At 38.1% G+C, this 22,318-nt stretch overlaps 1 protein-coding gene across 3 annotated transcripts in view; it reads right to left on the reverse strand.

Moving 5' to 3' along the window:
• Positions 1 to 22,318, reverse strand: part of BPTF (bromodomain PHD finger transcription factor) — a 93,784-nt gene that overhangs the window by 20,348 nt on the left and 51,118 nt on the right. For all 3 annotated transcript variants that reach the window (XM_065415359.1, XM_065415361.1, XM_065415360.1), the window contains exons 9-21: positions 19,409 to 19,764; positions 18,680 to 18,811; positions 17,989 to 18,118; positions 16,553 to 16,688; positions 15,073 to 15,264; positions 12,014 to 13,531; positions 11,125 to 11,950; positions 7,765 to 7,889; positions 6,725 to 6,853; positions 5,702 to 5,852; positions 4,874 to 4,916; positions 2,809 to 3,055; positions 932 to 1,083 (exon numbers count right to left, since the gene is read on the reverse strand). In XM_065415359.1, the coding sequence (XP_065271431.1) occupies positions 932 to 1,083; positions 2,809 to 3,055; positions 4,874 to 4,916; positions 5,702 to 5,852; positions 6,725 to 6,853; positions 7,765 to 7,889; positions 11,125 to 11,950; positions 12,014 to 13,531; positions 15,073 to 15,264; positions 16,553 to 16,688; positions 17,989 to 18,118; positions 18,680 to 18,811; positions 19,409 to 19,764 (4,137 nt within the window). The remainder of the gene's footprint in view (positions 1 to 931; positions 1,084 to 2,808; positions 3,056 to 4,873; positions 4,917 to 5,701; positions 5,853 to 6,724; positions 6,854 to 7,764; positions 7,890 to 11,124; positions 11,951 to 12,013; positions 13,532 to 15,072; positions 15,265 to 16,552; positions 16,689 to 17,988; positions 18,119 to 18,679; positions 18,812 to 19,408; positions 19,765 to 22,318) is intronic.

A 22,318-nucleotide genomic window follows, 5' to 3' on the forward strand; every position in this document is an offset into this window, starting at 1 on the left:
ACACACATAAAACTTTTCAAAAAGGGCATATCCTGCTGAACCTTGAATTCTTTACAAACAATGAGAAATAAAGGGATACAAGTAGCTCATATATTTATATGTTGCACGCTTGAAAATTTTGTTAAAGCCGACTTTAGCAAAACTCTGTCTTATTTACTCTCCTGACAAGTTTCTTAGCTCTGATAAGCATCAATTCCACATTAAAACTATGTGCTATGAGGTCCTATGTTGTAGAGACCAGACAAAAGCCAAGAAGGACAACATGGAAGTGGCTCCTTGATCGGTGAAAAAATTATGTGTGGGTTTATCCTCCTACTCTGACCAAATGTGAACGCCAGCCTAGGGAGTGGGAGACTGAATCCAGGAATCAGATTGATATCAAGGCAACAGGGATCATTATGATCATCTAGTCTGATCTCAGCATAACATAGGCCCAGAGAACCTCACTCAGTAGCATCTACATCATGCTCATAACTTCTGTTTGAGCTACAGAATATCTTTGAGAGACATATCCAGTCTTGATATAAAGACTACACTGAAGGAGAACACACCACATCCTTAGGTAAATTATTCCAATCGTTAATTTCCCTTGGTGTTAAATTTGCACATTATTATTTGTATTGCCATAGTGCCTAGGCACCCTAGCCATGGATCAAGACTCCACTATACTAGGCTAGGCACTGTACAATCTTATTTCTAGTCTGAATCAAAACGTGCATCTCTTACATAGCAACACAGCACAGCCTTTGAAAACTTTAATAATTCAATAATCCTATTAAAAATCCTATTTTGAAATCTTAAGTGTCTATTAGACTTGCTGTGCATCTGCATATGCATGTAGGATCCTGTTTCTGTGTTTGCCCATGTGCCCTGCCATGACTTCCAATGTATTTACCCAATATAACTGATAAAGCTCAGAAAAACAGCTTACTTGTGAAGTACATGTTGTACCTAGAGTCCCTGTGGTATTTGGCCTAATAGTTACAGTCGCTGTCCTTGGCTGGAATGAAGTAAATGTTTGTTGATTTGCACCTGTAGTTGATGGAATGATACCCAACACTTTTTGCTGAACTTGAACAACACCTAATAAAAAAGAATTAATCCGTTAATACAAAAAATTGCAAATGTAATAAATCATAGGAACGCCACACTGACATCCAGTACTCACACTCTAAGTTTTTATGACACTTCTGTCGGACTTCTGTCAAAGTCTCTTGACAGAAACTTCTTCACGTTCTATAGGGAAGTAGCATTACCTCTTCTGTTGCTTGTACAACTTCCTCCACAGTATCAATCCACAGACATTTTAAAAGGATTTGGGCAAAGAATGATATTTCAGAGTTGTGAACCTTTCTATTGATCTTTACGATGAGGCTCTTGCCCATGTGTGGTGCCATATACAAGTGTTTATTATTTACACATGTTTAAATATGGATGGCCTGTGCCTCCCCGCTTCCAAGTGACCTATTTAAACATCTCAAAGAGCCTCAAACTCATGGAGCAGGTGAGCACGATAAGTGCCGTTCAAACACCTAAAAAAGCACCGTCAAAAGCTAGCAGTCTCCATGATTTTTTCACAGATAAAAATATAAATTCACTGTTTCAACAAACATATATATACACAAATTATACAAATTATATTATATGAATATAAATAAAATGGAGATGGAAGAATGAGTATTTTTCTTTGGTGAAGAAGCGATATGCCATCCACAAGCTCACAAAATGTCATGTTGTCTTTTCCAATCAAGAAGAAAAGGATCCAACACTACTTCATTGATCAGTAAAATGAATCACACCAGCTTCTAAGGAATAACTATTTACAACAATTAGCAGTTACGTCTATTTTGAAACACTTTTAAAAAAATCCTTTTGCTGAAGTCTAATTTAGAGGTGGAAAAGAGAATTTTGCATTCTAGGTTGTCAAAAGAAATTAGAGCTTCTGATTATGCACTATGGGACTCAGAGTACAAGGCCCAAGGTCACGGGTAAGAGCAGGCAGAAATTTAAGATACAAACCTACATTTTTTGCCTGAAAACAATTGCCATTGTTTGGGGGGTAGCAAAGAAAAAGCTAGAGAGACTTATTCCAGTTTTGGTGTTTTTTCTTTAAAGAGACAAGTCACATTTTATTTCACTGGGAAAATAATGTGAATGCAATCTGAATTAGAAAGTTAGAAGATACATTTTTTTCCCCCTACCTCCTTGGGTTGATGGCACATTGACGGCAACAATCTTGCTGTTTGCTGGAAGTGGCAACTTTGTTATCACTTTGCCTGCCATAGTTACTGGACTGCCTGCAATCTGGAACGTCTGACCTGTGCTGGCAATGGTTGTAGCTGATGTAGCAGCTGTGCTGGTAGCTATTGAAATAAGAAAGTCAATTTTTGAACTTTATTATTATTAGTAAATATGACTATTTCTTAAAGTATTAGAGAGTAAAACTGGAAGGTTATTATACAACCACTTTTCAATGTGTCATATCATTTTCCCCTCATTATATCTTTTAAAGGTTTGTTGAAACAGTGAATTTATGCACAGAACACTTTTACCATACAGATAAAACCGGCACAGATCAGAAATGAAACAATCTGGCTTGAGAGTGCAGGAAAAATACTGGCCTAAGGATGGGACATTCATCTTTAGACAAAAAGAATTGTTCCCCAGTCCCCTCCCAAACTGGTAACAAAGTTAACCACAAAGATCAGAAATTAAATCCCAATATTGCTATATTATAGAGAAAAAGGTGATGTGCTATAGAAGCAGTGACTAACAACAGGTTCTTTTAGTGACACACAGATCATTTACCTGCTGAGGACTGGCCTTGTTTAACCCAGGTAGCGAAAGTCTGATGGAAGTTCTTGTTCTGCTGGAATGTTACCGTAGCTGGAGAGCCCACTTTAGTAGTAAGCACTACTTTGGTTCCAGTAGGAACTGGGCCTGTTAATGGGCCTACCACAACCTTCTGTGGAGTTGAGGCAGTGGTTGCAGTACTGCTTGCTGTAGTGACCGTAGTGGCTGTTGTAGGTAACTGCTTCTGTTGTTCCAGTCGCTTCTATAGAAGTTAGAAGAAAAACTCAATGAACGAATGAACAGTTAAAATTTGTGGATTTTGCAAGGGATGAATACCTAATTTTTCCCACTGAAAAACAAGGTATGTGAACAGGATCTAGCAAATCTAAATACTAAATTATTGAAGCAGAATATATTACAGATTGCTATCAAGCTATCACAATTGACATACACATGCAATATTATAATTTGCCATAAAATACTTTCTGTATTGCAGATGTATACATTCCACTGTGCTACACACCACAAAATTATTACATATATAGCATCTTTTGAATGCTGTACATAATCAATCCAGTATATTTATTCACTATTCTCAGACTAGCAAGCAATATGAAAGATCAAAAGGTAGAAGGTTTTTTAGCATGATAAACTACAGTCTGAAAATATATGCCCATATTTTGGGTTTCAGTATGTGTCCATGGCTTTCATCAATTTCAATGACAGACAAACCTGTATTACACATAGCTCAATTTTTAATTACGGTTGGCTTTCCTGAATTTACAGCTGGCTGCAGCTTTATCTTGCTAATGGTAAAGTGACAGAAAGTGAAGATATCTCCATTTCTACTTTATCTAATTTACCATCATCAAAAGAATACCATTATTTAAAGTTTTTCACCTGACTGTAAGCCAATCTCCAGCCTACTCAAAACCATATTCAACAATCCCTTACATACAGTAGGCTTCCCATGCTGTTACTGTCATAAGCAATGGTGCTTTTTTATTTTAGAGAGATGGCTATCTGCAAGCAATTCAATAATGCCAATTGTAATTTGCATGTTTTCCAATATATTTCACGCTGAGCAGTGCTCCTTATCCATTTGAATCTTGACTGCAAGACTGGGAAAAGTGGGTAGAACTGCTTAGGCACCAACATTATTTCTTTTTCACTATTTACAAGTGAATAAATAATACCAATGATTTAAGATATAAAATAGCAGAAACATTAGAAAATAAAGTAATGGAGGTTTGTAAGTCAACTAATGGTTTGCATTTTATTTTATGCTTAGATAATTCTAAAATACTATTTGTGGTATCAATCACTAACAGGGAGAAATGTATTGTCTGTAGAGAAGACAAAACAAAAGGAAAAATGAAACCGTTCTGGAAAAATTGTACAATTCTTCATTGTAACATTCAGGGTGCAAAAAAAATAAAATAAAATAAAATAAAATCAACCTGCGATCAGGTATTGGGTATTATTAATTAGCAGGTTAAAACACAACCCTCCCCTTCTGTGCTTGTATCCAGACAAACTCAGGGTAGGACAAAATCAGAAGTTTTGTCCTAATTCTAGCATGGGAACTAATCTGGCCAATTTCACAGTCTACTGTCTGTTGAAGCTGCTTTCCATCAGATCGTGGAATGCTTCAGATCTCACCGAGAGGCTGCTATTTCACATCCTCCTTTTAAAAGTGGAAGAAAAACTTTTTTGGACACAATCTAAACTGGGTCTACAAAACTGAAAGGCAATTATAAAAAAATCCTTCTTAGAGCCCAGTACTTCAAAATAATGAATGTATTACGTACAATAAGTGACAATATTTAATATCTCAGTGGGATCTTTCCAGAATGTTGAGTTTGTATATATACTGGAAAAATTACAATTATACTTGAAAAATAGCATTACAGAGGCATACTTTATTTCCTGTGTTTGGATGTACGCAGACTAACAATGCAAACTTTTTGACAGGTGGGACTACTAATGGCTCCCCCACCTGCTGGGCAGCCAATCGTTGCTGTTTTAGTTGAACCTCCATTTGGGCCTTGAATTCCTCAGCCTTCTTCTGTTCACTAACCTTAGCCTGCTGCTCAACTGCCTGTGCCTTTTCTTTCTCCACCCTGCCAAAGACAAGCAACCAAAGAGAAAATTACTACTGTACACGAAAAAAGCTATTTCATTTTATCCAGGTTAACTGATGTTTTGAGAATTAGTCCTGCTTCTTAGACTACTCCCTGAAATATTCTAAAGCAAATAAATGCAATGCCTTTCAAAGAAGGTATTTATCAAGACTGTGGTCTATAACTATTTTTGAGAGACTGAAAACACCACCTTATGCATAACATCAACAGTTCAAAACAATAGCATTTTGTTAGGAAAGCAAGATAAAGGTCTAACTATAACTTTTCCTCTAAATGTGAAGCACTGTGAATATTCCTTTCATGTGTGTGTACTCTGGGACTTAGAGGCTGACTTTACCCTTTGTTTTAAGGGACACATTTGCTTCATTCATACTGCAAAATGATTTAAAACCTTTACAGTTTTAGTAAGTAATGTGCATGTCAGAAGGACTCATGCTGCATAGAAATAATCTGTTGGCACACAACACTGTTTACTTCATAAAGCAGCCAAATAGTAGTTTGCTTAGTTACTACATACTAGATTAACACAAAATTAGTGTGTAGGTTTATAGATCTGCCACAATTAAATTAGTTTCTGGCATCACTAGTAACTTGCTCCTTCAACTAAATTTGTCCATTTTTAAAAAAGAAAGCAAAGACAACATTAAAAGCTTAATTTTTTATTCATGATGGGTATCACCCATAACTTGGGCAATCTGGTTGGAGCATTTTTTTAACAATGTACACACAAACTAAAATGCTTCATTTAAATTGTGTCAGCTTACCTTTCAGCAAATGCCCTGATCTCCCATAATTCCAATTCCTCCTCTGCTACCCAACTTTCAATTATAACAGGGCCTGTCTGCTTGGGTGTTTCTGGCCTCTTTGGCCTCAGTGCACTTGATCGAAGGCCTTTCCTCTGAGGTGTAGGAGTTTCTTTAGAGAAAAGTCAAACATTCATTAAAATAAACCAGGAAATAAAATTAAAGATCCAAATTTAAAGTTATTTAGCGTCAATTTTTACACAAATTCTGCAGTTTGAAAATGGGGGTTATTCAGAGTAAAATTTTCAGACAAACTCCCACTGAATTCAATAGCAGCATTGTTAGGCCAAAGCTGAAGACTTTTAAAAATTCCAACCTAATTGTTAAAGAAGTAATCTGAGTATCATTATACTCCAAGAATCTATAATAAGCATAATAGATCCACAAGCTATTTTTGATTGACAGGAAGCTTGAAGCTAAAACTGTATTTAGGAGGGCTGTTAGATTTTAATGAAATCAGGAGAAAAATATAGTCATGTCTACAGTTTTAAAGATCTGCAGGGGTAGGTTCATTTTAGCTTGTTTTGTATGAAGGCATGGCTACTGAAAATCCAGAGAAAGTAAATATTACATACATACACATACACACACACAAATTTGGTGTTTTTCAGTTGTAGCCTACTTGTATCTACAAAATCATATGGTAGATTAGATATGGAGTTGGGTTAACTTTTTTTAGTTGATAATTTTCTTCTAACATATTAAGGACAGGATATCCTGCTTATAAAGAAGATTTACTGTATATTACCCCATTCATTTTTGCTAATCTCATTTTAGTAACAGGAAGGCCTTTGGCTTTAAGATAATAAATCTAACAGAATGACTAGATTGATTTGTTTAACACAATTGAATGGAGAATGGATACTTATCTCAATTTGTGCAACACTGCCCTCTCCTTAGACGGTCAGGGTTACCATGAAAATTTGGTTAAACTTATTTCTATAAAATTTATGATGAAGTTTGAAGACTTATAAACAAGCATACCTTTTGGAGCCTCTGGTACACCAATAGGGCAAATGATTTTTCTTATACAGTACTCTGAACGAATTCCATAAGGACCAACATCTCTCCGTTTGATTATTTCAGTTGTTGTAATTTCAGTTTCAGATGTTTCTACAGTGATTTAATCCCAATATGATGTATTATGTTAGAAAATAAAAAGTAAACAAGTTGTTCATGAGAAATAAAGACAATTGTGGAGAAATAACTTTCAATAATCCATTGAGTTTCACAGGCAACCAAAAAAGCTATTTCAAGTTTCTGCATGAACAGGCTCAGATTTCAAAATCTGGGCTTTTGCTTATCCATGCATGAAGGCATGTGTACACACAACTTCTGACTTATACACATGGAAATAAGGCATGCACAAAAGCATGCAGGCTGATTTGAAAATATGGGCTATAGTGAGGAAATCAAAGAATACTGCAATTAAAAATGGCAGAAATAAGTGATTGTGTGTGCCGACTGGCTTGGAGTAAACAAAAACCAGAGAAATACATTTTAAGAGACAGTCCATTCCTAGAAACACAGGAGGTGTAATATCAGAATATATTGTCTGCCTCTCACACTGGCCAATTTTGATTGTCAGAGGAAAATTTAAACTCCACCCTTCTGTAAAGTAACACAATCACCGGCAAGAAGGTGTAAAATCCTGGCATTACTGCCTTCAGTTGAACCAGGATTTCACCCAAGGTGGGCGAAATTTTTCTTAACCTCAGATGCTCATTCTGAAGTAACTGTTTGGAAGCAACCCTTACATACTTTGTTTCTGGTTACATTTTTTCAAAAACGTACACAGAAAAGTAAGGCATTTAGATTGAACTGATTCATCCATTTCTCCAAAATACTCAAAGTAAGTAAAATAGCAATAGGTATAAACCGTATAATGTTAATTTTATATGATTTTAATCAACTGAAATTTGTGTAGCATATTGCACTTTTATAGATAGACTCTCAGTACCAATATCCTAAATTAATACAAACTATTCATTTAAAAAAAGGCAAAAGCTTATAAGAAATACTACCTGTGCGTGTAGTTCCTCCCCCAGGTGGGGGTTTTGCAGCCATATCATCCCACCTTAAACATGCCCAGAGTAACCGCAACATAAGGCTCACCCCAGCCAATGATTTCACGGTTTGAAGTCGATATCTAAAACAAGCCACAAAGAAAAACAAAAAAAATGTTACATTTTAAACTGAATACATTAAGTTAATGACTAACCAAACCAAAGGGTTTTCATTTTATCTTTTCAGTATTTGAGTAGCATGAACACCTGTAATTTATTCAGCTCCTCAAACTCTTTGGAACTCATACTGCCCTAGATCTCCAGAAGATTTCCCATAGATGTCTGTGTGTATTGCATGTGTGGATCAAGGCTGGATACATGACGGGTCCCCCTATGTACTTCATGGCACAATGGGATAAGATGCTGTACCAAACACCCCTAAATTCTGTAATGTTAGTTTGTTGTATCCTCCAAAAATATCTTTCGTTCCACATGACCCCGGAAAAAAACATGTGCAAGAAACATGACCATCTATATATTCTATAGTGTTACAGAGTAAAATTATCTTTATTAGATGACATATGAGGTCAAAATTAGGAAAGCTTAAAATAAAGACCTCCACTTTTCTTCGTAAGTAAATGAAACAGGTCCTTCTCTTAGTAGGCGTGTGTTTAAATGGTCCAGAACAAACTGACAAGGCTAAAAACCTAGCACTTTCTGAACTAAGACTGTAAAGCCATAGAAGAATGCATAGTGTATATTTGTTTTGAAAGTGTCTGCAGCAAGGCACAGTTGCCTGTTGATGGCACTGTGGGGGGGCCTAACTGTAAAAGTTTCTCTGAGTTGATTTCTAAATCCTACAGACAAAGCATATACAGAATTCTCTTAGGAAGTGGGTAAAGGATATGTGTGCACAAATACACCTCATCTTAAGGTGATGAGTTGGGAAGTGGGGGGGTAGATTAAACATATTTTGATGAAGTGGAGAGAATTTTATCTAGTTATTGACATGCCATTGCAGGAATGCCACTGGGCAGCTGGAGGAACATGCAAAAGGGGCTGACCAAAAGAATCTCTCCATCGAATACCACTCAGAGGAAAAATATATGGCACTTAACAGACAGCACATACAAAAGATAGGTAGGGACAATGCAGCCTTGTTTGAGATCTAAGCAAGGTCTGACAGTTCAGGAAGGATTCATATTTAGCACAAAGTGGCTAACACTAATTTCTGAAGCTGGGAGTTTATCTGAAGGGTATCCAGGGACAAAATTAGGGGCCTCTCTCAATGAACTAAGCTGAAAAATTAACAGTATTTGTGCAGGTCCATAAACTGCAGTGAAGATTTTTCTGCAGGAATCTGCAAATCCCTCCCCACCAGAGAAACTCACTTTTCAGCTGTGTTTATAACAATGATTATTATGATTTAAATATCAAAGATAAAATATCAGTGCCTGATCATAATACTGAAGATTTTGCAAGTAATAATGAACTGTAGAAACAGATCAAGAATGAATAAAAAAAATTTCATAAAGCAATTCAGCCCCAGTTATTGCTTTTTTGAAATAATGGATTTGGATCACCTTTTCTTTTAAGGTGAAGACAGAGCAATTAGAATGATTCTTAGTAAGCATTTTGTCAGGAGAAGAGACTAAAGTTGTTAAGATGATTCTCACTAAAACCTTGATCGTGCATCATTAAAGTTAACAGGAGTTTTTCCATCATCTTGAATGGGAGCAGAACCAAGCCCTAAAGCATATGAGTCTGTGGATACGCAGTGGAAATATACAAATTATGGAACAGCTTTAGCAGGCAAGTCTACAAGATACCATATACTATTCAGGCCCAACTGTACAAAGAGTTGTGTGTTATAAACAATGTTCACATAAAACCAAGAAAATTAGGATGTTGAAAGAAAATAAGATTCAGACCCTGTCTACATACACAAAAACATGTTTAAACATGGTTATGGCTAAAAGTGTATTACAGCATATCTTACATCCACACAGGCTATAAAAAGTAAATGTATAACTACATTTTAAACTTAATAGAAATTGTGTCTACACTAAACTTTTTCTTACATTTCCCACTACTGCATCTTAACCTATGGGAATGCTAGTAGATTGACCTCTATTTTTAAGCATCCTATCTAGTGTAGATAAGACTACTGAAAGAAAAACATGGGACCTTAAAAATGGTCATAACATTCCCTCCCACCACCACCAAAACACTAGACAAAAAGAAAACATTTAATGCAGCTGAGCCACTGTGACGGGTTGGATCACAGAAACCCCCTTGGGAGCTGCCACCCAATGTGCAAAGACTACCCCTGCTTCTGTTTTCCCTGCCAGCTCAGGATTCCAGCACCCTGTCTTGCTGAGCCAGACACTCCAGTCTGCTCTAACAAAGACTCAGGGTCTGAATCACTTGTCCCAAAGCTGCAAGTTTACCTGAAAACCAGCTCACAGGAGTGTGCTTGTCTTTAGCACTCAGATGCCCAACTCCCAATGGGGTCTAAACCCAGATAAATCCGTTTTACCCTGCATAAAGTTTATGCAGGGCAAACTCATAAATTGTTCGCCCTCTATAACACTGATAGAGAGATATGCACAGTTTAAATATGGTTATTTCTGCATTATAAACAGTCTCAGAACTATTTTGTTCCAACAGGTAAGTTATTCCACCTATTCACCAATTATAGATAAGACTGAGGTTCCATCTCCACTGGCCTTTAAACAGAGCCTGAGAATCAGTTCCATTTAAATCTATTTCCACCACTTTTGTCTAGTGTGGACAGGATCACTTTTCTTTTATGGTAAACCTTGTTACAACACTGTTTTAAACTCTGGTTCTGTGTTGTTTGGATCCATCCAAAAACTGGCAGCTCAGGGCTTGTCAACATGGGGAACAAAAATAACTAAGGACTTGTCTACATGGGGAAGTTAGTGCACAGCAAGCTACTGTGTAAATTTACAGTGCCCTTGGTACTCTGGCACTACCTTCCTGGCATAAACACTCTTACTGAGCACTTAAAGCACCCTCGTCGGTTTAGCTCAGAGCTGAACTGCCAGAGGGCATTTTTGAGCACAGTAAGAGGTAGCGCCGGAGTAGCTAGTGTGCTGTACGTTCACACCCTAGCTTGCTGTGCACTAACTTCCCATAGAGACAAGCCTGACATCACCTGTAATCCACACCTTTAGTGATTTCAGTGCAAACCTGTGTGTGGATGCTTATTTTGGAATAAGAATGCCCTATTTTGATATAGCTTAAGTCAATAAAAAATTATCTTTGGCATGCCTATTGTATTGCTTCCATCTTTACAGTTAATTTCACCCCATCCCAAATTCTTATTTAAAAAGGTAAACATTAAGTATGTACCTCCAAGTGATACCAAAAGTTGGTCTTGGGGATGGATACGGCCAAATATCCATGGCAGGTTTTGCATTGTAGTTGAAATAGGGAACCTCTCTGATCCCTCCTCTTCTGGCCAACTTTTTTAAATCATCATTGGGTAAAACAAATATACTCTTTTTACTGCTTTTGGTAACAAATTTTCTGTAAGATGGCAGGGCTGTTCCAGAACGAGTCTTTTTGGGTCTCGAAAATTTCATTAACTTCACTTTGTCCCTTGTGGAATATTCTTTGCTCACAGTCATGGAAGTCACCAATGTGCCTCCTGGAATAGTTAATGAATCAGTTACTGTTGTAGTAATCACAGTTTTACTGTGCTCCTGTACAGAGATGACATCAACATTGCTGTCTGCAGCAGGTGCGGTAAGCTTAGTTACAGTGGTGGTGGTAGTTACAGTGGAAATGGCACAATTTTCTGTAGACGACACCATGGTTTGTTTATCATCCTTGAAGGCTGACAACTCTGCTACTTTAAACACCGTTTTGGATTCTGTGGAAACAGTTGACGTTGTGGTGGTCACTTCTGTAATAACAGTTTTATTTTTTGTTTTATTTTCTCCATTGATATTTTCGACTTTATTATACATCTGCAGGCCATTCTGATCAGTAAAGTCACTACTCAAGCTAGATTCCTCACAAGAAGTTACTGGTGAGGGTGCAACTTCCTTACCCTCAATGGCTTCTGTTTCCATGGATTCTACTTCACTAATCACATTATTTTCTTTACAGGAAAGCTGTGCTTGTGTAGAAGCACTATCAACAAAGCTGGATCTTTCAAGAGAATGCTGCTTTTCTCCAATATTTTGCACACACTTGGACATTTTATCTGGAAGCAGAGGATACTCTCCAGACTCACCACCAATCTCTGCAGAACTTTGTAAACATGATTTAGTATCCAAGTTATTTTTTAAATCTGTATCCTCCATAGTGATATCACCATTCATGAATGGTTTTACAGAGGATTCTTTAATAGTCAATGGTTTTATTTCCTGTTCAGGAATGGATTTACTAATATTATTGACTTTAGGTTCAATATCACTCCCTGCCTTAGTATCACAGGTATCTTTCATTAAGCATTCTTCATTTGACAATACCTTAATGTCACTGTCTTTTCCATTAATTTGAAATGCCACCGATTTCTCTCTCTCCACTTTAGTCTCTATTTCTCCATGTTTATTGTTCTTTTTGTCAGTGATACTTTTTAGATTCAGCTGATCAAGACATTTGTTTATGGTACTTGCTTCCATTTTCTGTTCCTCATCTTGCTTCTCACCATTGGCTTCAGTGACTTTAGAATTCAATAAATCACCACTAACATTTACTCCACCCATGTGTTCAGGAGTTTGGCTTTCAGGTGTTTTTTCTAAAGTTAGCTCGTTTTTTAACGATTGTTTCTGATCAAATAAAATCTTGTTTTCTGTTTTAACATCTGTGTTTTTCTGAGCAATATCTTTTCCCTCGTCATTTTCTTGTGGGGACACTGGTTCAGAATGGCTTTTCAGCATGCAATTATTTTCTGGGTCACAGACCTGTTTTTCAGATTTTTCTTCTGAGGTTGCTTCTTCAGCAACGGGCTGAACATCTGTTTCACAGCTGCTTTCAGTTACCACTGGCTGTAATGGGTTTTCACATTCACTATGAGACACTGTGGTATTAAATATTTTTTGTTCTGAAGATTTTTCATTGTTTAAGGTGCCACTCTTGCTTATATCTTCTGTGTGTGTTTGTTTTAAATCATCCATGAGGGGATTCTCACGCTCTCTCTTTTTAAGAACCTCTTGTCCTGGACTATTATCAGTAGTGATTGGTTCAGAATCACCTTCTTTAGTGATGTTCTGAACGGGACTTTGAATTTCAGAGGCATCATCCAGTACTTGGCCTTCTCTTTTTGACAGTCTGTCTATGGAAGGCAAAGAAGGCCGGTCTGGTTCACAGGTTTTGGTACAAGGTGTACTGCTGGTTGGCAAGCAGTCCTGTACTGAATCTTCAGTTTGGATCTTACCTGAAATATGGGTTCTGTCTTGGGGAGACATGTGTATCTGGCTTCCTTCTTTTGCTTTAGTTGTTTGTGGCTCATCTATGTTTTTCTGTGGACTCACAGATCTACTGCCTACAGGTTTAGAACTAGCCTCCAGCTTCATCCTTTCTAGGCGCTGTTTTTCTTCCAGCGTAAACTGTTTTACTCTCCTTTCAAGTAGTCCATCTAATTTTGATGTTTTTACTTTTCTTTTGTAGCAAGTCCTTAAGTGAAACCCCTCGCTGACATTGATTAAATCTGCTTTAGAGTGAATATCCTCATTTTTTGTGGGGGATTCAATTTTTACATCATCTATCTCCATGGGTTCTTCCTTGATGGCTCTATTTTCACAATCAACTTCTCTTTCCACTGTGAACAATAAATATTTTTGAATCAGTAGGACCTTTCAATAATGACACAATACAATAAATAACTTTCATTTTTACATAAAGTTTAAAGTAATAACAGCACTTACAGCACTACACAAAGGGCTGGATAAACATTAACTGGGCTAGGAAAAACATGAAACAGAAAACTCTTAAAACATTCGCATACAGTACACTACTGCAGACAAGTAGTATGAAATACAATGACTAAAAACTAGTCAAAAAACTTCACCTGAGACTCTCAAAACTCAAAAGGATTTGTTAAAAGGTTTCTTGTGCTTTAACATACATAAAAATATATCTCATATATCCTAGGTGGAGACACAGAGAGAGAGAGAGAATGCACCCCTGTATTCACACACCCTACACACTATTGTAATAATCTCTGTACAAGGCATGCTTGTATGGTATCACTTGAAAACACAACTTGTTCATCAGTAATATAGTAAAATGCATATAGCAACATTGTGTGTAAAGTTATGAACATAAGCTGAAATCATGACTGAAGAGTGTTTCTCAGATAAATCTGAGGAGTGGCTAAACCAGTTTTTCAAACACAAAAGACAAGCCGACGCCCCAGCCGGGTGTCAACAAAGCTGATGGGCCATCACCTATCAAGAGGTCATTTTTTGGCAAGGAAGGGGGACAGGGACAAAGATCTGCATCTTAGCAGTGAAACAGCATGAGGTCTCCTTCCTCCGCCAGACTCGTCTCTCGGTTCTCAATTGGAAATGCCTTTCAAAGAGGGACAGAAACTATAAAATGGAGGGGCAAATACCCCAAGAGGTCCTCCTCTCCCTTCCCAACTTATTCTCCACACCTGAGAAGACAAAGAAAACAGCCACTGGATTCTGGGGGGACAGTTGCTGACTTGAAGACTCTGGTCAGTAATGCTATTGGAAGCACTTGGTGAGAAACTTTACTTGAATCTAATAGTTTAAATTTAGCATTAGAAAGCCAGTTATCTTTATTTTTCTTGTAACCATTTCTGACTCTTATGCCTCATTCCTTGTACTCACTTAAAATCTCTTTGTAGTTAATAAACTTGTTTTATTGTTGTAGCTAATCCAGTGTGTTAAGGCAGTACAGTATTCCCTTAAAAGAGTAATGGACTTAATATATTCAGACTCTCCAGGAGAGGGCTGGGCATTACAGACATATTTCTGGGGGAAAATCTGGGACTGGGAGTGTGTGGGGGTCACCCTGCAACATAGCCCAGGCTGCTGAGAGCCAGAGTGTAACACAAGTGTGGCTGGCAGGCTGCAGTTACACACAGACACTCAGGGTGTGATTTGCATGCTGGAAGGCTGTTTGTGAGCAGCCCAGGTGGGAGCTACTACCAGCAAGGTATTGTACGGCACCCAAGATTGCAGGGGAGGGGTAAACAGTCCCTCACTGGTTTGGACTGCACCCTGGTATGTCACATTCAAGTCTGAAAAATGTCTATATTACCTTCAGCTTTTGCATGATCTAAGTTTTCAGAATTCATATCAATTTCCACCTTTTCTTCACTCATTTTGTTTTCTTCCTTTACTTGGACTCTCTCCAAGGTTTCAGAAATTTCTATTTCCTTTTGGTCCTTCTCTTGTGGATCATGAGAATCTTTTTTTCTTTCTTTAGAAGAATCAGTCTCTATTTTTACTTTTGCTGGACTTTTTCTTTTATCCAATTCACACTCATTTTCAGTGGTAACATCATTCTTCGCTATTAGCAATAGATTAAAAAAGTAGAAAGTTTTAAATGTTTTAACTTGCTCAAAATAACTCTGTACATTGTTAATGATTTAATTACATTATTTCCTGCATTTTACACGCATCATGTACAATATTTTACCTTTTCATCTCTCCTGCAATCAAAATTAACCATGTGTCATGGTTAATATGTAGAAAGAGAACCCAACACTCCAGTGATACTTTCAAGTAAGGGGCTCAAATGTTGAATATATACATGTATGCTATGGGCCCAATCCTGGAAAATGGTAAAAATTCCATCCACTGCAGGCTCGGGCTCTTTGGTCTGGATTTTAAAAAGTGACTAGTGTTTTTGGAAGCCCAGTGTGAGATACCTTAAAAGGACCTGATTTCCAGAAAGAACTGAGCACCCACCTCTGAAAATCAGGCCCCTTTACAGGGTCTCAAGATAGGTTTCCAATTTTTTTTTTTTTTTTTTAATTTTGGCCTATACACCTTAAGCCCTGGATGGACCCAACTATCCAACTGGCAAAGACTTTGTACCTGACTGTCACTCTGCACTCCATGAGGCAATAATAATCCAATCTAGCAGTTACAAAAGCAACCCAAAGGCTGTGTCCACAAATAATACTGCAGAGGGAGCCTGCATGTTTTTGTGGATTCCAGAAAATGTTTTTAAAAGTTTCATAGCAGTAAATTCACCCACAATTTTCTAATATTTAAAAGGAAATCCAAGATTATTTGCAAACTACTACTTTTCTAAATAAAATTGCAGACAGACAATTTTAAGGGGCAACAGTACCAAACGGAGCTTAGATCACGTTCATTCATAGGACTGCTTGCCCACAAAAACTGAAGACCCGTATCATGATTTCTGTAGAGAATGGTTTCCTTCCCCACTGCAAAACTATGGTTTCCAAATCAAGTTGGTTAATGGTACAATATTTGTTTAATATAGAAAATAGGTATATATCTACAATATAGTTATTGTAAGCTAGTGCTTATGAATGCTATTTTTAGACATAGATTGTCCATGAACAAAGCAGATGTGAAGATGCACATTATTTATAAGCACTACAAACTGCCTCAACTTCATAAATGAGCCAATTTAACATAAATGATCAATTTTGTGGGACCGCTGAAATACAAGCATTATACAGAAAAAAGGCAACAGCAAATTCCCAAAGTTTACGTAGAACTCTATTTAGAACAAAGCCTACTTATCTGGGATATTTTAATGCAGTCTACTAAATTCAGTAAGTAGTATGTTATTAATTCAAAACAAAGAAAGGTTCACTTACTTGGTAGCACTTTTCTGTAATTGACATTAGTATTTCCAGGTAATTTAGGCACAAACCTATGAACATGTGTTTTACTAATCCAGCTCCAACCACCATATCCTGTTACTCTATATTCCTCTCCTTTTTGTTTCCAAACCTGTTAAATATTTTACAACATTAATTTTTTAAAACATTATTTACTGAAACCTTTAAAGATGGGTTTAAAGAAGTGTGGCAAGTTACCATAACACTATTACTTTGCACTTACATAGTACTTTTCAGGAGTACAATACTTTAGGCTAAAAGAAAATTTTCTTGAATAAAAATCAATAGCCCCCCTTAATCATTTAAATGAGTTGGGTGCTGGTAACTTCTGAGACTACTTCTTCCCTTGTGTGATCTTGCTTTGTTTGAAGGACTCCAGTTTACAGCATCCTAATTTAACAGTGATGCAGCTGGAGGTTAGGTGTTTTCAGCAAAAGGTCATTTACTAGAATTCGCTTTCCATCAAGACCCAATTTGCTAATCTTCAGTTCATGCTGTGAAGCCTATCTGTTCTCCAAGGTTTTTATCTGGAGGGAAGGGAGAAGTTGGTGGATGAAAGGATGTTGTAAGAAAGTCTGGGGGTTTTTTGAGGGGCGAAGGGGAAGAAATCTCCAGCAATTTTAGCTTCTGGACACTGATTCTAACGATCACTGGTGTGTTTACAAAGATTGTACATATGCCATCACCACTGGCTAGGAATTTTTTAATAAGTTGAAAGAAGCAGATATACAATTTTGTTAGCTTTTGCATATTGGAGGACATCTGTTGCAAAATGTATACCCAAAAATAAACTGACAACACAACTCAGTCCGATAGCAAAATTCTAACAAATGTTAGCTTAAAATAAGACTATCTTTATTTGTTAGCCCATGAGCTCAGGATATTATTCTAGTTGTTTTCTACTTTAGAGAGAATGAGCAACAAAAACCAAATCCCCTAAAAAATTCAGAAGCAAATGCAACCAAGTCAAATCCATGAATGAATCTCCACTGAAGAATATCATAGCCTTTAATATGTAACTTGTGTGTTTCGACAGTAATGTTTCATTGTTTCACATATCGTTTCAGCACAATTTAGCTAAAAGACTTCTTTCTTTTTATATTCAATGATACTCCACTGTTCACCTATTATACTTCCATTAAAAACAGTTGCATATTTTGCATCATAAATAAGAAATTCTAACACAGGCAACCTCAAATGATCAAGTCCGGAAATAATGTTAGAAATTTAACTCCGAGCCAAATTCCGTTTTTGAATATGAGCACATGGCTCTCACTGATGCAATGGAATGAAGAATTTGGTCACTAACATCGTAAGTATAAAACAGAGTTGTATAAAGGACAATTGCTACAAAAATAAAGCCTTTTATTATTTCTAAAAATAAAACAAAAATTGCTAGGCAGAAACATTACCTGATGTTTGATAGGAAAAGTATATTTCACCCATGTAGCCTGTTGCATTGTTTCTTCCTCCTCTTGTTTCCTCTCTTTTTTTTTCACCTTCTCCTTTTCTTCTCTTTCAATAGCTGTCATTCTGTGTAATCTAATACATGCAAATACAGTCAAATTGTGTAAGCAAATTTGAACACCCTAACAATGGCATATACCACCCCCTTGAATGACTAAGATTTAGACGAGGGAAAAAACTATCAATGAATAACATTAGATTACGGAATAATATTAATAATATACATTACTTGTGATAATGTTAGTTTTATGAGCATTTACACAATTGCAAAAGCAGTTGATGGCAAGAGTATTCAACATCATGAATGTTACTCCTATTCTTATCCCAAGATTAGAGAATAATGTCAGATCCCAACAAATTGGGGTTTTTGAAAGTTCTTCACTGTTGCATTCTTAGACTTCCCCCACTGATGTCAGTTGAGGCTGGGGCTTAGGTAAATCATTGGGCTTAAGTAAATCATTGTTTGAAGGAAAAGGAGCGATGAAACAGGATACGTTGTCAATAAAGGATTTCAGTATCATTTGGTAGAATGTTTGACTGATGTCTGACTGAATTCTCATCAATACTCTTAATTATAGTTTTAGCTCAACCAATGCTGCAGATAAGAGTAGAATACATTCATAAAGATTCTCTTACCTAGTGTGTCCCAACGACTCCCGCCAAATTGGCAGCATGACAACTGGTTTAATTGCACACTCCAATATAGCCAAAGCTAGTGCAAATTCTCTAGGTTTGCTACACATTTGAACAGCCTTAATCCAGTTAGACCTACATTGGAAAGAATGTAAAATATATCCAGTTCATCCTATGAGCAATACATCAATAGGATTTTAAAGTAGGCTAAACTATTAAAATATATTTGCTAAAACACAGCATAATTTCAGTTATGCATGACATATCACATTTATTCAAGTGTCTGTTCCATGATATCTATTGTCTATGAGAGTGATATGACTAAGGACAACACAAAGCATAGGCGCCAACTCCGTGGGTGCTCTGGGTCTGGAGCACCCACCGGCAGCCCCACTGATCAGCTCCTCCCTCACCCCCCAGGACTTCCTGCCAGCCGGCAACCCACTGATCAGCTCCTCCCCGTCCCTCCCTCCCAGAGCCTCCCGCCTGCCTGTTCAGTGGCATGTAGGAAGTGCTGGGGGAGAGGCGAAGGAGCGGGGTTGGGACACACCTGGGGGTGGAAAGAGGCGGGATGGGGGTGGGGTCTTGGGGGAAGGGGTGAAGTGGGGGCAGGGCCTGGGGCAGAGCAGGGGTTGAACACCCTCAGGGAAAGGAGGAAGCTGGCGCCTGTGCCACAAAGTAATGTTATGAAATAAAATATGGGTAAACCAAAAATATTTGCTATTTCTTTACCTGTGGGAGGCCCAGTTGGGGTGAAGGAATGATGCAGGGATGTTGCTCTCTAGCTGAATGATAGTTAGCCTCAGAGTAGATATGGTAAGAACCTTGGACCCATGTACAGACCCATTCCATTTGAACTCTCCAGCAGGAGTCAGACAGAATTTATGTGCAAGGTGCCGTCTCTTGTCATGGTCTTCTCTGTGCTGGTGTTTGTTCAATGCAAATGAGTTGGTGGCATACTGGTTGTGATAGACACGATACTTCCCCTCTTGACCTAACTTGAAATAATTACTGATGTTTCCTTTCATCACGATTTCTTTCTTGGTGTTCAACCGGGAGATTTCCCCTTGGGAGTTAACCACCAGAACCTTGTTAAAGAAACAAAAAGTTGGTGTTTTTTTTTTTAATTAACTTATTTAAAATCTTAAATAATCTTTATTATATTCCTGTTTAAAATACAGGCCTTCAATTTTCAAAGTCACATCCATTCATTCTGAATTCTATATTGTATTAGTTTCTTCTAATTTATTTAATCTTTTTTACCTTCAAAACGTTTTAACAGTACTAAAATAGTAACAACAGTATTAAAGTTAGGGGCCAAGTTTTCTAATGTAGGCACCGGAGTTGCACCCACAAAATAGGTGTGCAAAGAAGTTGGAATTTGTGTATGCAAATAAGTAAAATAAATAAAGGTTACCTATCTTACAGTAACTGGAGTTCTTTGAGATGTGTGGTCCCTATCTGTTTTCCACTGACAGATGTGCAGGCACTTCATGTGCCTAAGATTGGAAAATTCTTGCTAGCACTGTCTATAGGTCCACGCCTGGGTCCTTATGCTCTCAGTTTGGAGCATGAGGAGCAGAAGGGGCAGCGTGGACAGACTGCCTCTCTAGTTACCTTCCTAATGCAAGTAACCTTAGGATAAGGCTCTGCAGCAGTGGGGAAGGAGGGTGAGTATTAGAATACTCATATGGACCACAAATCTCAAAGAACACCAGTTATCATAAGGTAAATAACTAACTTTCTTCTTTGAGTGGTCCATATGTATATTCTACTGAGGGTGATTCACAAGCAGTAGTCATTGAAGAGAAGGGTGAGGACCCTGGCTGTACCACCAATTACAGGATTGCTCTGCCAAACGAGTCGTCAGCCATAGAAGCTTAAACTATGGCATAATGTCTCGTAGAAGTGTGAACAGAACCCTGCGGTGCTGTCCTGCAGATTTCCTTGAAGCAAGGCCACTGACGCAGCCTGGGTCAGTCAAGTGGTCCCTCACACGATGTGGGGAAGAGGTCATCGTCAATTCGTAACAGAGCAGGATGCAGTCCAAAATTCATTTGGACAGTCTTTGGGATGAGATTGCTTCACCTCTCATATGTTCTGCAAGGGATACAAATAATCTAGGTGATTTTTCTAAAAGGTTTAGTCCTCTAGAAGTAGAATGCCAAGGCTCAGACATACAGGGAGTGAAGCTTCCTATCCTCACTGGTAGCATATGGCTTTGGGAAGAAGACAGGTAAGCGAATAGCCTGATTTAGATGGATTTCTGTGATCACTTTGGGTGTGACTTTCAAGTGTAGTCTTCAGGAGACTGTCCCTCTGGAAGGCTGTATACAGTGGATCTGCCATGAGGGTCCCCAGCTTTCCTAGCCTTCAGGCTGATGTGATGGCCACCAAAAAAGCAACCTTCATCAATAGATGGGCTAAGGAACATATGTCTAAATGTTCAAATGAAATCTCCATTAATGCTGATAGGACTATGTTGAGGTCCCAAGCCAGGGTAATTTTCAGTACCGGGGAAAGGTTCTAACGATACCCTTTAGGAAACTGTCACAGGATGGTGAAGATCAAGTGATCGCGACAGGCACTGACAGCTGCTAATTGCATCCAAAGGGATTTAACAGGTAGACATGAAGTCTTTAAGAAGAGAAGCTATTCCAAGTGGACACGGATATTGGAATCCCCTGGGGCCATCTGACAATGTTGACACCACATCGAAAAATCTTTTCCACTTGGTTGTGTAGCACTCTCACGTGGTCTCTTCCTTTATTGTTAAGGAGGTAATGAACTGGTTCCAAGCATGTCTTTTCTAGGGTCATCATCCAGGCAAATGCCAAGCTGTCAGGTGGAAGGATGCTGGATTGGGATGCCTGATTTTGCCTCAGTCACTGTTTCCCTAGATCTGGAAAGAGTTGAATACAGCTGTATGGACATTTTGATGTCTGCAGAATGTTGGGAAACCAGAACCATCTGGGACGTCTGGAGCAATAAGAATAACCAACGCTCCCTTTTGCTTGATCCATCTCGGAACCTGAGGTAAGAGTGGAATGGGTGGGAAGGTATATATTAGTTGTCCTGACAAGGGATTAAAAATGCCTCTCCTCTGGAACCTGGACCTTGAGTCCCCTTGCAACAGCAGATTGCATCTCAAGAAAACAAGAAATGAGCAAGGAAGTCCGAAGATGGGGATCCTCATTGTTGAAATATGTTCTGTATTACCAAATTGTGTAGTTCTCTTTTGCTGTCCCTGGAGAAGTGCCTGCTGAGGCTGTCTAACTTGTTATGTATTCCTGGGAGGTGCACTGCTGAGAGGATGATCTGGTGGCAAGCACACCAGTTCCAGAGATTGATCATTTCTGTACAGAGAGTTGCGGATCTTGCTCTCCCTTGTTTGAAGTAGCACACTGCTCTCATGTTGTCTGATACGGGATATCGCATGTATGGGTCCCATGAGATCCCATAAGGGCAGTACGAGGGGTCAAATGGGAACTGAGGTGGTCCCTATGGAGTAGGGTACCATTGGTCCTGAGGTGCATAATCGCTCCTATAAGATCAGGATGGTGCCCAAGAGACTCTGGATCCTCTGTCTGGACTGACCCTATGTCTCGATGGGAGTGTTGACACTGACTCAGAGGAGGCAGT

The sequence above is a fragment of the Emys orbicularis genome, chromosome 13 (assembly GCF_028017835.1).
Source record: "Emys orbicularis isolate rEmyOrb1 chromosome 13, rEmyOrb1.hap1, whole genome shotgun sequence".
Lineage (NCBI taxonomy): Eukaryota > Metazoa > Chordata > Testudines > Emydidae > Emys > Emys orbicularis.